This window comes from Mercenaria mercenaria, chromosome 16 (genome assembly GCF_021730395.1).
Source record: "Mercenaria mercenaria strain notata chromosome 16, MADL_Memer_1, whole genome shotgun sequence".
In the NCBI taxonomy this organism is placed as follows: Eukaryota; Metazoa; Mollusca; class Bivalvia; order Venerida; family Veneridae; genus Mercenaria; species Mercenaria mercenaria.
In genome coordinates, this window is record NC_069376.1 from 60,321,365 (window position 1) to 60,335,923 (window position 14,559).

Sequence of the window (14,559 nt, forward strand, 5' to 3'; positions counted from 1 at the left end):
TACTGTGCTGTCCTCTACATACCATCTTCACATGCAGGATGTTTAACTGTTTGAAGTAAGGCCAAGTTCGATTTTGGTAACAATCCACCAACATTTGGCATAGCTATGGCCATTTAATGACCTAAAGTTTGGTTTCTGTGCTGTATCACTTTTAGGGGATAAATGAATTTAATTCAATTGAGTACACAGGTACGTGATAGTAAAACACAAGCTAAATTTATTTTAAGTTATACCTGTAGTCCATAAATATTTGACAAAATAATGGACCTTTTCTACCTTAAAAGTTCTGCAAAATGCCAATGTCTGCTCTAAAACTTTCAAAAAGATGAATGGACTGAAATTGCTTTTGGTACACAGGTATATGATTATGAGGTACAGGGCAAGTTCCATTTCAATCACAATCCACCAATGTTTTGGGAAGTTATGGCCTGGTTACAACTTGGTTGTCTGTTCAGTGAACCTTATCTGATGAATAGACTGAATTAATTATAGCCCCATAAACCTTTTACAAAGTCTTGTAATTAAAAAAAAAACACCCGGGTTATACACAGATGTTCTACAGCTATAGAACAGGTTTTTATTTGGTATAGGAAGCTGGCATAAAGGCAACCAGCTCTAGCTGATTTATGAAAAAAGTGTTTAAAGTTCCAAACCGATAGGTGTTTTCAACATCCAGTAACAACATCCCAATTAGACAATCCAAAAAAAGTGAGGAATTTTTCTCAGTGTATATTGATGTGTAAATTACACTATTGTATCGCAGTCTTTTGCAGAAATACACAACAAATGTCATCTTTGACCATTCCTTTATTGTCAAATTGATATCAATAACATTTCTTACTTAATAACTGTACGTACATTAAATTAAGCATTAGTATCTAGCAGAAAACAAAAAACACTTTAACTAGAGCATAAATGCACTGGTAGAAAAAATCAAAAATACAAGCACAAACAATATTTAACCATTGCCCATACACTATTCAAGTGTTTGTAAATAAATATATATAAAAAATTCACTTAATGCATAATGTGCTATCACATTTCATTTAAAAAGAATTCTTCCATAGTCAAACCTAAGCAGTGAGCATCTACAAAAGAAAACATTTCACTGCAATTTCAGGATTTCTTACCAGTATATAAGTTGTTCTTCCCATAAATGTGAGATCAAAGATGTCTTCAAGTTATCATCATAGAAATACTACATTTTACCAGAGATTCATATCTACAGCCTCCTTGTAGGAAGTCTTGTGTTCCACCAACAAACATAAAAAGATTTGGAAGCAAGTTTAAAGCTTAGCTTTCTACAGCAGAAGTCACTACATATACCAAGAGTTAATTAAACTTAAAACTATACATTACTGTGATTTTTTATCACAGATTTTTATGAAAGACATTCAGTAACTAGCACATGTATGTTGTCTGTATCATAGTGTAATGTAGGTCTGTATCATTGTGTAATGTAAGTCTGTATCACTGTGTAACGTAAAGTCTGTATCATGGTGTAATGTACAGTCTGTATCACGGTGTAATGTACAGTCTTCATCACTTTGTAATGTAGTCTTTATCATGGTGTAATGTACATTGTACAGTCTGTATCAATGTGTAATGAACAGTGTGTAATGTAAAGTCTGTATCATAGTGTAATGTACATTGTACAGTCTGTATCAGTGTGTAATGTAAAGTTTGTATCACTGTGTAATATAAAGTCTGTATCATAGTGTAATGTAATGTACAGTCTGTATCAGTGTGTAATGTAATGTCTGCATCATGGTGTAATGTAAAGTCTGTATAATTGTGTAATGTAAAAATTGCATAAACTGTGTAATGTAAAGTCTGTGTTATTGTGTAATGTAACATCTGCATCATGGTGTAATGTAGTCTGTATAATTGTGTGAAGTCTGTGTAACTGTGTAATGTAAAGTCTGTATAAACTGTGTAATGTAAAATCTGTGTAAATTGTAACATATAAAGTCTGCATTATTCCAGAGCATGCGCTGCATGAAGGGCCTCGTCTAGATACTTCATAAACCTGTGAACATCCTCAAACGAACAGTACAATGGTGCTGGAGCTATACGAATCACTTTCGGTTTCCTCTCGTCACACTGAAAAAAAATAACATCTTTCACTTTTTTACAACGTTTCAAACCTCTGCACAGGAATATATGTCAAACAATCATCCCTGCCTTCAAACAATTCATATAACAATGATAAAATCATGTGACCCTAAAATGGCGACATACTTAGCTACACTTGGTATATCAAATGCTTGCCATAATCTACAGGCAAATTATTGACATTTATGTCACAACCTTTAAGAACATAATGAAAGTAATCAATGGATCTATATTTTACAGTATGCGATTCTTCAAATTCCCTGACTGTACTGAAAATACTGTCAAATAATTTCACTGTTTATGTTTTTAGCGGGTGTGCATCATAATACCAGAAAAAAAAGACGTAATTTCAGTATTACTGCATTCCTTTTTAGTTTTTGCTCATTCATTTATTTATTTATTGAGATACAAACTTTGTACAACAAAATTTTAAAAAAGAAAGAAAATTATAACTTGGCTGAAATTCAGCCCAATTTATATGTAATGGCAGTGCCTACTGTACTGATAAGGGGAAGTAACACTGTGTTGGAGTTTGCAATGTTTCAATCTGATTAAAATCTGACCCAGAATATTTACTACATATGTATATTAAATAGAAACTTTAAGGCCAAAAGCATTCTGATCAATACAAAGAAAGAAATATATGGATTTTAAAACAGTTCAAAGGTTCAGATACTTTTTGAGACACATGCAACACAATTTTTAGGCCCTTAATGCATATATTTGACTTAGACAAGGGTCATAACACTGGTCTTGCAGAGAGAAATCCAGAGCAAAACACAACTTGACATAATGAATAATATTCCTACAAACTTTTAGGTCCTTTATGCATATTTTTACTATACTATAATATTCCATGTCTCTAAGTCAAATACTTATTGAAATGTGTGTGTGTAACACAAACTTCTACTTTCATGCACACTTTTGATTAAATGGTCATAACTCTGGTCTGGCTAAGAGAAATTCAAAACAAATCCAAAGGTGCAAAATTTCACATGCTGAAAGATATTCCTATAAGGTTCCATGACCCCGGGTCAAATACTTTTAGAGATATGCATGTGACAAGTGGACAAACATCTGCATTGATAGATCTACAGACAAGGATTTTAATTTTATCTTTGTGCTTAACTCAAAAACTTCTGAGGGGGTATAAAATTTAGTTTCATTTAATCATCGGAATTTGAATTCCTGGAATGACCTAACCACAACATCAACAGAAATTAGTTGTTCAGGATTATACAGATTTTAAAGTTATAACTAAATGTGTCAATATGACACAGGTGCCCCTCCCCCCACCACCAGTCCTGTCAATGAATATGGTTTCATGACTCTATGTAAAGCAACACAAACTTTTAAGCACTTTATGTGTATTTTTCACTAAGTGTAGGACCGTAACTCTAGCTAAGTGAAATTCCAAAGAGAACACCTGGTGCACAACTATGTATTAATCCTCTGTTTTATGACACTAGTTCAAGTACAATCATTTTGGGACACTGGGACACAAACTTTATTTTTGATAGTCAGGGCTATAACTCTGGTATTGCAAAGTGAAATAAAAAAACTCAGGTGCACAAATTCACAAGCTGAATAATATTCCTACATGGTTTAATGCAACGCAGACTTTTAAGCACATTATGTGTATTTTTCTCTAAGTCAAGGACCATAACTCTTGTCTGGTTGTGTAAAATTTTAAAATACCAAACAGAACACCAGGTGGGCAACTTCACATGCTATATAACAATCCCCTAATGTTTCAAGACTCTTAAGTCAAACACTTTTAGAGATACATGTGAAACAAACATGTATGCCCTTCATGAATATTATTGACAGCCAACAGCAATAACTCTGGTCTGACTGGCAGGAATCCGGAACAAAATCCCAAGTGCACAACTCCACGTGCGGAATAATATTCCTATGATGTTTCATGACCCTAGGCAAATAGTTCTTGGAATATGTGCGACACAGACTTTTATGCGGTTTTATACACATTTTTGACTAAGTCAATGGTCATAACTCTGGTCTGGCTGTGTTAGATCCAAATTCAAACATCGGGTGCACCACTTCCCATGCTGAACAATCCTGTGAGGTTTGATGACTCTGGGTCGAACACTTTAGAGATACCCATGACACAAATCTGGACATATGGATGGAAAGACAGTCTGGCTGAGCAGTATCTCTAACAAAACCCCTGGTGCACAACTTCACACACTGAATAATATTCCTGTAATGTTTCATAATCCTAGGTCAAATACTTTTTGAGATACATGTGACACAAACTTAGGCCCTTAATATGCATGTTTTTGACCAAGTCAAGGGCCATAACTCTGGTCTGACTGTGTGAGATCCAAATTTAAACTTAAGGTGCAAAACTTCCCATGCTGATTAACAATCCTGTGAGGTTTGATGACTAGGGGTCAAACATGGAGATATGCATCAATTTGGATGGAGAGACAGCCAGAAAGACAGACAAGGGCAACATTAATGAAGTACTAGGAAGTTATGCATATTTGTAAGGGACTAAATTTCTTGGATTTCAAGTTGAGTAAATCCAAACAAACAAACAAATAAACGAAATTCTCATTCATTTTAATGGTATCTTCAAAGATTGAAACCCTTGAATCTATTTCCCTCAGCAAAACTGTTTTGGCAAAAAAGCCACAGATTTTCATACTCAAGAAGTTAAATTATTTTCCAGTGTTCAATTATACATACCACTACTCCACGTTTCATGAGTTCTTTAAACACCTGCGTAATGTTGACTGAGAAGGACAAGGAGAGTTGAGCTCCTCGCTGAGACAGATCAGATGGCGTGAGAATTTCTACATAAACATGCTTAGCTGGTCCTTGACTACTATCGCCATTTATACTTTCTGTTCCATTTTCAATGTTTCCATTCTGAATGTTTTTATCAGGGTAGCCATATTGGCGAATAATTCTAGCTTCTAAATACCCTGTCAGCAGACGGCATTTCTCTGTTAATTCCGACATGGAGGTTTTCTGGAATATCTGAACATACAAAAACAAAGTAAAGTATCCTTATGAAGAAATGTAAGAATTGTCAACATTATTCATAAAATAAACAAAACTCTCCTTTTGGCACAGATATTCAGGAGAAAAAAGTTACAAAGTTCTTCCTGGTAAGAGCAGATAACTACACTATGAAACTGACATGAATTACTTAGCTTGCTTGCCTCAACTTTCTATTATTTCTACTGGTCAACAATCGCCACATGCTGACATGATATCATATCAGGTTACTTAATACACAATACAAATTTTTATTTAAAACAAGAGCGGTCTGTAAGACAGCCAATGCTCGACTATTCGAACTGTCCCAGAAGCAGGAATATTACCCTAAATGTTAAAATATCCATACAGTTTCAATCCAGTGTCTGCATCAGTTTTGGATATAGTATCTTGAATGCAAAACTTAAACCAAAGGTTTTTAAGTTCAAAAGGGGACATAATTTTGCAAATACATGTCAGAGTTATGAGACAAGATGCTACTACCTAGTTTTATAAAACCAAAGAAACGTGTGAAGTTTCAATTCAATATCTGCATTGAAATTATGCCTTTAAATAATAGCTACATGTACTTGCATGCAAAACTTTAAAGGTGGTCAATCACATCTGAGCAACATTTTCTGACATTTTTCAGTTTTCATATATTCTGTTAGAGATTTATTTAAAGGGTAAGGAAAGCCTGACCATAAGTTAATTTTATATGAAAGCCATCTTCAAGCCTTCTATAACATGTTTTGAGTGTAAGGTCACGGCTACTAAACGCTAGCGCCACCACCAAATTGTGGTGATAACGAAAAGAGCTATCGACATTTCCGTGGTGCAGCTATCGCCCGTTTCTACTTGTAAACACGTGAGTAAAATTTATATTTTATCTTCTATTTTCATTGATAGAACTTTTTTCGAAAATCAGAGAATGTAGTTCCGTGTAACAACACTTTTACTACAGGTTGGCTGTGATTTCATTAAAATAATATGCAAATTGTGGTGTCAGGAGCTTTTCTTCTGAATCTGACAGTGGCAAATTTTCATATCGGCCAGTATTCGAACACCATTCTGATGTATAGACACACTGTAAGAACATACCTGCGCATGCAAATGGTGTAGAAATGATAAATAACTATATAAGCACACACCATGAATAATAGAATCTCAGGTTAGAAGAAATATACCAGGATTTTTAAAAGTGGTGGCGCTATAACTCTAGTGATGGCGCTATACAGTAGTGGTGGTGCTGTTACGGCATACAATAATACGAACTGCTAACGCATCCGGAACAAAACAAACACCAACATTCTCTAACTGATAATTTTCCTGCAAGGAATTATGTTATTAAAGAAAGAAAAACACGATCATAGTTTATTTACCTTGATGAAACATTCTCTATCTAAGAAAAAAAAAAAGAACAAAATACTCACAGACCCTTGGGACTCTTGTAGTCAAAGTGTTTAAAACGTTACTAAATGTAGAATTATTTCTAACCTTTAAATATTCTACTTAAATACAAACCTAAGTGTACTTTAAATTCAGGTCAAGAAAAATAGCAGCAATACTTTTATTTCAAACAAAGATTTGTGTCCAGGAAATAATCTGAAGATAGTGTAGAATTTATTTGTTATATTAAGATTCTGAATGTTACTTCCCTTTGTTTTTATACGTCGTTTGCATGTCATTGTAAACAAAAGACCTTACTGTCACAATTCTTTCTGAAAAGTGAGTACAGTGCATTTTCAGTTCCAATCGATTGAATATGATTAATCAATAGAGCTTAGATGTACAATCTGTCAAATCCATATACATGTAGATTATTTTGCGATCATGTAGAGGTTACTACATGTATTTTGTTGAGTAACGTAATTTGGGTGTAGTGTGGGATAGGTTGATAACATCCATTATTGTAGAAATTTCCGTGGCTTGCAGACAGACATTTTCATGTATTAAAATTGAATATATCAGCCACTAATCATATATAACAGCACCACCACTACTGTATAGCGCCACCACTTGAATGATAGCGCCACCACTTTCAAAAATAGTCGTGTTTTAATATTTTACTGTGTTTCGTAATTCTTTTGTGTATGGGAATAAGTGTAATTCATTTCTACACCATTTGCATGCGCAGGTATGTTCTTACAGTGTGTCTAATCATCGGAATGGTGTTCGAATACTGGCCGATATGAAAATATGCCACTGTCAAATTCGGGAGAAAAGCTCCTGGCACCACAATTTGCATAATATTTTAATGAAATTACAGCCAACCTGTTGTAAAAGTGTTGTTACACGGAACTACATTCTCCGATTTTCGAAAAACGTTCTATCAATGAAAATATAAGATAAAATATAAATTTTACTCACGTGTTTACAAGTAGAAACGGGCGATAGCTGCACCACGGAAATGTCGATAGCTCTTTTCGTTATCACCACAATTTGGTGGTGGCGCTAGCGTTTAGTAGCCGTGAAGGTGTAAAACATGATAATTTCTTTCATTATAGCTGGAAAAAGTAGAGAAATTATTTTACTGAAATAAGTAAATACAGTTCAAATGTGTATCTAAAAATTTAATAAATCCGCCATTTTGTTTGTTGTTGCCATGGAAACAAAATGGCCATCAATTTGACCAAATATTTAAATGCTCATAACTTTCTCATTTTTAGGCCGATTTTGATAATTCTTTCACTTCTTTAAATGTTTTAAAGAAATCCCAGCTGACGAAATTAACATAAGAACAACGTTGCATTTCCCTCTAAGGAACAAAAAGACCCATTACAGAGTTAGATTCCTGGAAATGCATGATTTATTACTTTTTATAAAATTTTGTAATTATCTCCCTTTAATACAAACGTGTTTAAAAAGTGAGTTATTTCTTTTAACTTTATTATAATTTCTAGTTTTACATTTGTAATTGATATATATTGGAATATTTCAACAAAAGTCAAGTTTTGAAACAACGTGTAGCTTCGGAATTAATTTATTTTAAATCTATCTTGGCTGCGCAACCAAGACAGACAAAGGGAGGTAATAAAAATTGTATAAACTTGCATTTCCAATGAATTTTGACAAAATATGTTCTGGTCAATGCAAATCTTGACAACGCTAATACAGTAGTACTTATACTCATAATATTCCTTAGACAAAATGTGTTTATTGAATTTATACTTATGCTAAATTAACGCTATCTTGGTTGGGCATAATTTGGCCAAAATGCGTATCAGAGTTATGCGACTTGATGCTATCACCTAGTTTTATAACCCCAAAGACACGTGTGAAGTTTCCTTTCAATATCTGCATTAGTTTTGAAGATAGTAACTTGCATGCAAAATTTTAACCAGGAATTTTTAATTAAGTCCAAAAGGGGGCATAATTTTGCCAAAATTCACACCAGAGTTGTGCGACTTGATGCTATCACCTAGTTTTATAACCCCAAAGACACATGTGAAGTTTCATTTCAATATCTGCATTAGTTTTGGTGACAGTAACTTGCATGCAAAACTTCAACCAGTAATTTTTAATTAAGTCCAAAAGGGTGCATAATTTGGCTAAAATACATGTAATAGAGTTATGGGACCTGATCCAGTGAGGTTGGTAATTGACCTAGAAAAAGAACAAGAGCTGTCTTCATAGGATGACACATGCCCCCGATGGCACTTTGAATAAACAGTTATCGCCAGAGTTTAGGACCTTTGACCTACGGACCTGGGTCTTGCGCGCGACACGTCGTCTTACTGTGGTACACATTCATGCCCAATAATTTTAAAATCCATGCATGAATGACAAAGATATGGACCGGACATGCCCATCAATGCACTATCATGAAATATGACCTTTGACCTTTGAGCTACGGACCTGGGTCTTGCAAGCGACACGTCGTCTTACTGTGGTACACATTCATGCCAAGTTATTTGAAAATCCATCCATCGATGCCAAAGATATGGACCGGACATGAATGCACATCATGAAAAATGACCTTTAACGTCTAAGTGTGACCTTGACCTTTGAGCTACGGACCTGGGTCTTTCGCGCGACATGTTGTCTTACTGTGGTACACATTCATGCCAAGTTATTTGAAAATCCATCCATCAATGACAAAGATATGGACCGGACACGAATGCACATCATGAAAAATGACCGTTAACGTCTGTGACCTTGACCTTTGAGCTACGGACCTGGGTCTTTCGTGCGACATGTCGTCTTACTGTGGTACACATTCATGCCAAGTTATTTGAAAATCCATCCATCGATGACAAAGATATGGACCGGACACGAAAATTGCGGACAGACCGACAGACGGTTCAAAAACTATATGCCTCCTTTCGGGGGCATAAAAAATAAGTTTACAAGCTACATTGTATATGCCTTTAAACGATAGTTATACATACTTGCATGCAAAATTTAACCAAGGTGCGATGCCGACAGCGAATAGTCAAGCTAGAAAGGATGTATTCTTATTGCAAAACTCACCTCCAAGCTGGCTTTGATAGGTGGACAGAGAAAACCAGGCGTATTACTCAACCTATAACCCCTAGCCCCAGGATAAGGATGGAATTCTGAAATATACATCAACAATATCAAGAAATACTACAACTTTCATTAAAAAATCTTTTACAAATGTAATTTAATTACATAATATGAAATGCATATTACTTTCATATTAATTTGTTTGTTTTGGGTTTAACACCATTTTTCAACAGTATTTCAGTCATGTAACGACTGGCAGTTGACCTAACCAGTGTTCCTGGATTCTGTACCAGTACAAACCTGTTCTCCACAAGGAACTGCCAACTTCCCCACATTAATTATCACAGGTGGAGGACGAATTATTTCAGACACAATTTCTTTTATCAAATCATCAAAGAGAACATACGCCCCGCCCGGGGATCAAACTTGCGACCAAGCGATCCGTAGACCAACGCTCTCCCTTACTAAGTGGGCGGCACTTTCATATTAAAGAAAATTTTGTAATTGTTAAGGTGTCAATATCAAAGTTCATGCAAATCATGTCCAGAAAATACTGTATGAGATTTTGACACTATTCCACTAATAAATCAATTTTCTGTAGTGTGAACACGTTTTTTAAATTTTTTTTACTGCTATGTCATGACTGACGTTTTGTTAACAGTGACAATGTCTTAATTTCAAAATTTCATAATCTTCATTCTGCATGCAGGTAACTCATTACAAGATTCAGATAATAACAAGGAAAACATACTGTTGTCCATCTCAAATCTTGTGGAGAGTTGATGTCCCCACCAACCAGTGAGACGAGGGTAGTCATTGTTGTAATGTTTTTCATGTATAAACAGTCCTGACAGACATCCTGCACCACAGTTCATATACTGAAACAGTACATACAAACAAGTTACCCCAACAGTACATACAAACCGGTTAACCCAACAGTACATACAAACCGGTTACCCCAACAGTACATACAAACAAGTTACCCCAACAGTGCATACAAACAAGTTACCCCAACAGTGCATACAAACCAGTTAACCCAACAGTGCATACAAACCAGTTACCCCAACGGTGCATACAAACCAGTTACCCCAACAGTGCATACAAACCAGTTACCCCAACAGTACATACAAACCGGTTAACCCAACAGTACATACAAACCAGTTACCCTAACAGTACATACAAACCGGTTAACCCAACAGTACATACAAACCGGTTACCCCAACAGTACATACAAACCGGTTACCCCAACAGTACATACAAACCGGTTAACCCAACAGTGCATACAAACCGGTTACCCCAACAGTGCATACAAACCAGTTACCCCAACAGTGCATACAAACCAGTTACCCCAACAGTGCATACAAACCAGTTACCCCAACAGTGCATACAAACCAGTTACCCCAACAGTGCATACAAACCAGTTACCCCAACAGTGCATACAAACAAGTTTCCCCAACAGTACATAGAAACAAGTTACCCCAACAGGGCATACAAACAAGTTACCCCAACAGTGCATACAAACCAGTTACCCCAACAGTACATACAAACAAGTTACCCCAACAGTGCATACAAACAGTGCATAAAAACCAGTTACCCCAACAGTACATACAAACCAGTTACCCGAACAGTGCATACAAACAAGTTACCCCAACAGTGCATGCAAACCAGTTACCCCAACAGTACATACAAACAAGTTTCCCAAACAGTACATACAAACAAGTTACCCCAACAGTGCATACAAACAAGTTACCCCAACAGTGCATACAAACCGGTTACCCCAACAGTACATACAAACCGGTTACCCCAACAGTGCATACAAACAGGTTACCCCAACAGTGCATACAAACAGGTTACCCCAACAGTACATACAAACAAGTTTCCCCAACAGTATATACAATCAAGTTACCCCAACAGTACATACAAACCAGTTACCCCAACAGTACATACAATACGGTTAACCCAACAGTACATACAAACCAGTTACCCTAACAGTGCAAACAAACCGGTTACCCCAACAGTACATACAAACCAGTTACCCCAACAGTACATACAAACCAGTTAACCCAACAGTGCATACAAACCGGTTAACCCAACAGTGCATACAAACCGGTTACCCTAACAGTGCATACAAACCAGTAACCCCAACAGTACATACAAACCGGTTAACCCAACAGTACATACAAACTGGTTACCCTAACAGTGCATACAAACAAGTTTCCCTAACAGTACATACAAACCGGTTAACCCAACAGTACATACAAACCGGTTACCCTAACAGTGCATACAAACCAGTTACCCCAACAGTACATACAAACCAGTTACCCCAACAGTGCATACAAACCCAGATACCCCAACGGTGCATACAAACCAGTTACCCCAACAGTGCATACAAACAAGTTACCCCAACAGTGCATACAAACCAGTTACCCCAACAGTACATACAAACAAGTTTCCCCAACAGTACATACAAACAGGTTTCCCCAACAGTGAATACAAACAAGTTACCCCAACAGTGCATACAAACAGGTTTCCCCAACAGTACATACAAACAAGTTTCCCCAACAGTGCATACAAACCAGTTACCCCAACGGTGCATACAAACAAGTTTCCCCAACAGTGCATACAAACAAGTTACCCCAACAGTGCATACAAACAAGTTTCCCAAACAGTGCATACAAACAAGTTACCCAAACAGTGCATACAAACAAGTTTCCCCAACAGTGCATACAAACAAGTTACCCCAACAGTGCATACAAACCAGTTAGCAACAGTACATACAAACCAGTTACCCCAACAGTACATACAAACCAGTTAGCAACAGTACATACAAACCAGTTACCCCAACAGTACATACAAACCAGTTACCCCAACAGTACATACAAACCACTTAGCAACAGTACATACAAACCAGTTACCCCAACAGTAAATACAAACAAGTTTCCCCAACAGTCATACCAGATAATAATCTTCAAAAGCGTAAAATAACTAGAGATGCTTTTGAGAAAAGCGCATGTCTCCCACAACTGCCCCTATGTAAAATGTCTAGTTTCTTTAGATGGTTTAGATGAGTGGATCCAATTATATGGTCTGGATGAGTGGATCTAATCAGTAATTGAAGGGCCATAAATCAAAAGTGCTTGGGTGGATTTGGCTAGTTATCGAACTTGGCTAAGGTCTTATGGCCAAATGCATTTTGTCCAAGTTTAGTGAAGATCGGATGAGAAATGTTGGATTTAGAGAGCGGACAAGAGTAAAAAGGCAGATTTTTCAGTAATTCAAGGGCCGTAACTCCAAAATGCCTAGACCGATTTGGCTAGTTATCAAACCTGGCCGAGGTCTCATGGTCAAACACATTTTGTTCAAGTTTGGTGAAGATCGGATGAGAAATGTTCGACTTAGAGTGCGGACAAGAGTAAACCTGCCAATTTTTCGATAATTCAAGGGCCGTAACTCCAAAATGCCTGGACTGATTTGGCTAGTTATCGAACTTGGCCGAGGTCTCATGGTCAAACACATTTTGTTCAAGTTTGGTGAAGATCGGATGAGAAATGTTCGACTTAGAGTGCGGACAAGAGTAAAACTGCCAATTTTTCGATAATTCAAGGGCCGTAACTCCATAATGCCTGGACCGATTTGGCTAGTTATCAAATTTGGACGAGGTCTCATGGTCAAACACATTTTGTTCAAGTTTGGTGAAGATCGGATGAGAAATGTTTGAATAAGAGTGCGGACAAGAGTAAAAAGGCCGATTTTTGGTAATTCAAGGGCCATAACTCCAAGACGCCTGGACCGATTTGGCTAGTTATCGAACTTGGCCGAGCTCTTATGGTCAAACACATTTTGTTCAAGTTTGGTGAAAATTGGATGAGAAATGTTCGACTTAGAGTGCGGACAAGCTTTGTGACTGACACACAGACAGACTGGAGTAAATCAATATGCCACCCACACCACTGTGTGGTGGGAGACATAATAATAAGATTATCAAATCTTTGCAGTCCTTTTCATTAGCCTAAACACAGATACAATGTCATGATAAATGATAAAAATTCATGCTGACTGGTGGGCACAGCCCGGAACATGTTTTTGGTGTTTAACAAAGTGGCATCCTAAAAAAAAAAGGAAACAAGGAGCTGCATTCAATAAACACTTGATGCCTTGTTGATACAAAGCAACCTAAGTCCAAAACGAGGGTCAAGGTCAAGGTCAAACTGAGGTCAGGTGATGTCTGAAGATGAGGAATGGTCACAGGTTACTTCTGCATTAGTATGAAGTCATTCTAGTTAGAGGTAGACGAATGCTAGATGATGCTAGACGAAACGGTCACATTTGGTTAACCTCGTACGGACGGACGAACGAATGAACGGACGGACAGACAGGACAATCACTATATGCCTCCCGCATCAATAGATGCCGGGGGCATAAAAATTACCAAATGCTGAAAAGTTTGGATTGGACTACTTCTTTCTCTATTAGTTTCAAGTTATTGGATTTAAAATTCTTACAACTGTTGCCTTCTTGATTTGTTCAATATAAGTACTTATAGCCAATAATCTCTGGCTACGCTCTCGGTCAAATATGCACAACATAAATTTGGACAGATGAATGGGTGGACATCCAGATGGATTAACAGACAAGGGTAAAAGTCAGCAAATACAAGAGGACCATGATGGTCCTGAATCGCTCACCTCTTCCCACATGACCCAGTTTTGAGTATGACGTCGTTTTTTCTATTATTTGACATAGTGACCTAGTTTTTGAGCTGATGTGACCCAGTTTTGAACTTGACCTAGATATTATTAAGATAAAAATTCTGACCAATTTTCATGAAGATCCATTGAAAAATATGGTCTCTAGAGAGGTCACAAGGTTTTTCTATTATTTGACCTATTGACCTAGTTTTCGAAGGTATGTGACCCTGTTTTGAACTTTACCTAGATATCATCAAGGTGAACATTCTCACTAATTTTC

At 36.7% G+C, this 14,559-nt stretch overlaps 1 protein-coding gene across 5 annotated transcripts in view; it reads right to left on the bottom strand.

Annotated features, from left to right (window-relative positions):
• Positions 1 to 789: 789 nt before the first annotated feature.
• The window catches only part of LOC123539834 (kynureninase-like), a 37,005-nt gene continuing 23,235 nt past the window's right edge, over positions 790 to 14,559 (bottom strand). For all 5 annotated transcript variants that reach the window (XM_053527209.1, XM_053527208.1, XM_053527207.1 and 2 more), the window contains exons 10-13: positions 10,343 to 10,469; positions 9,595 to 9,680; positions 4,828 to 5,121; positions 790 to 2,103 (exon numbers count right to left, since the gene is read on the bottom strand). In XM_053527209.1, coding sequence (XP_053383184.1) covers positions 1,978 to 2,103; positions 4,828 to 5,121; positions 9,595 to 9,680; positions 10,343 to 10,469 — 633 coding nt within the window. In that variant the 3' untranslated portion in view covers positions 790 to 1,977. The remainder of the gene's footprint in view (positions 2,104 to 4,827; positions 5,122 to 9,594; positions 9,681 to 10,342; positions 10,470 to 14,559) is intronic.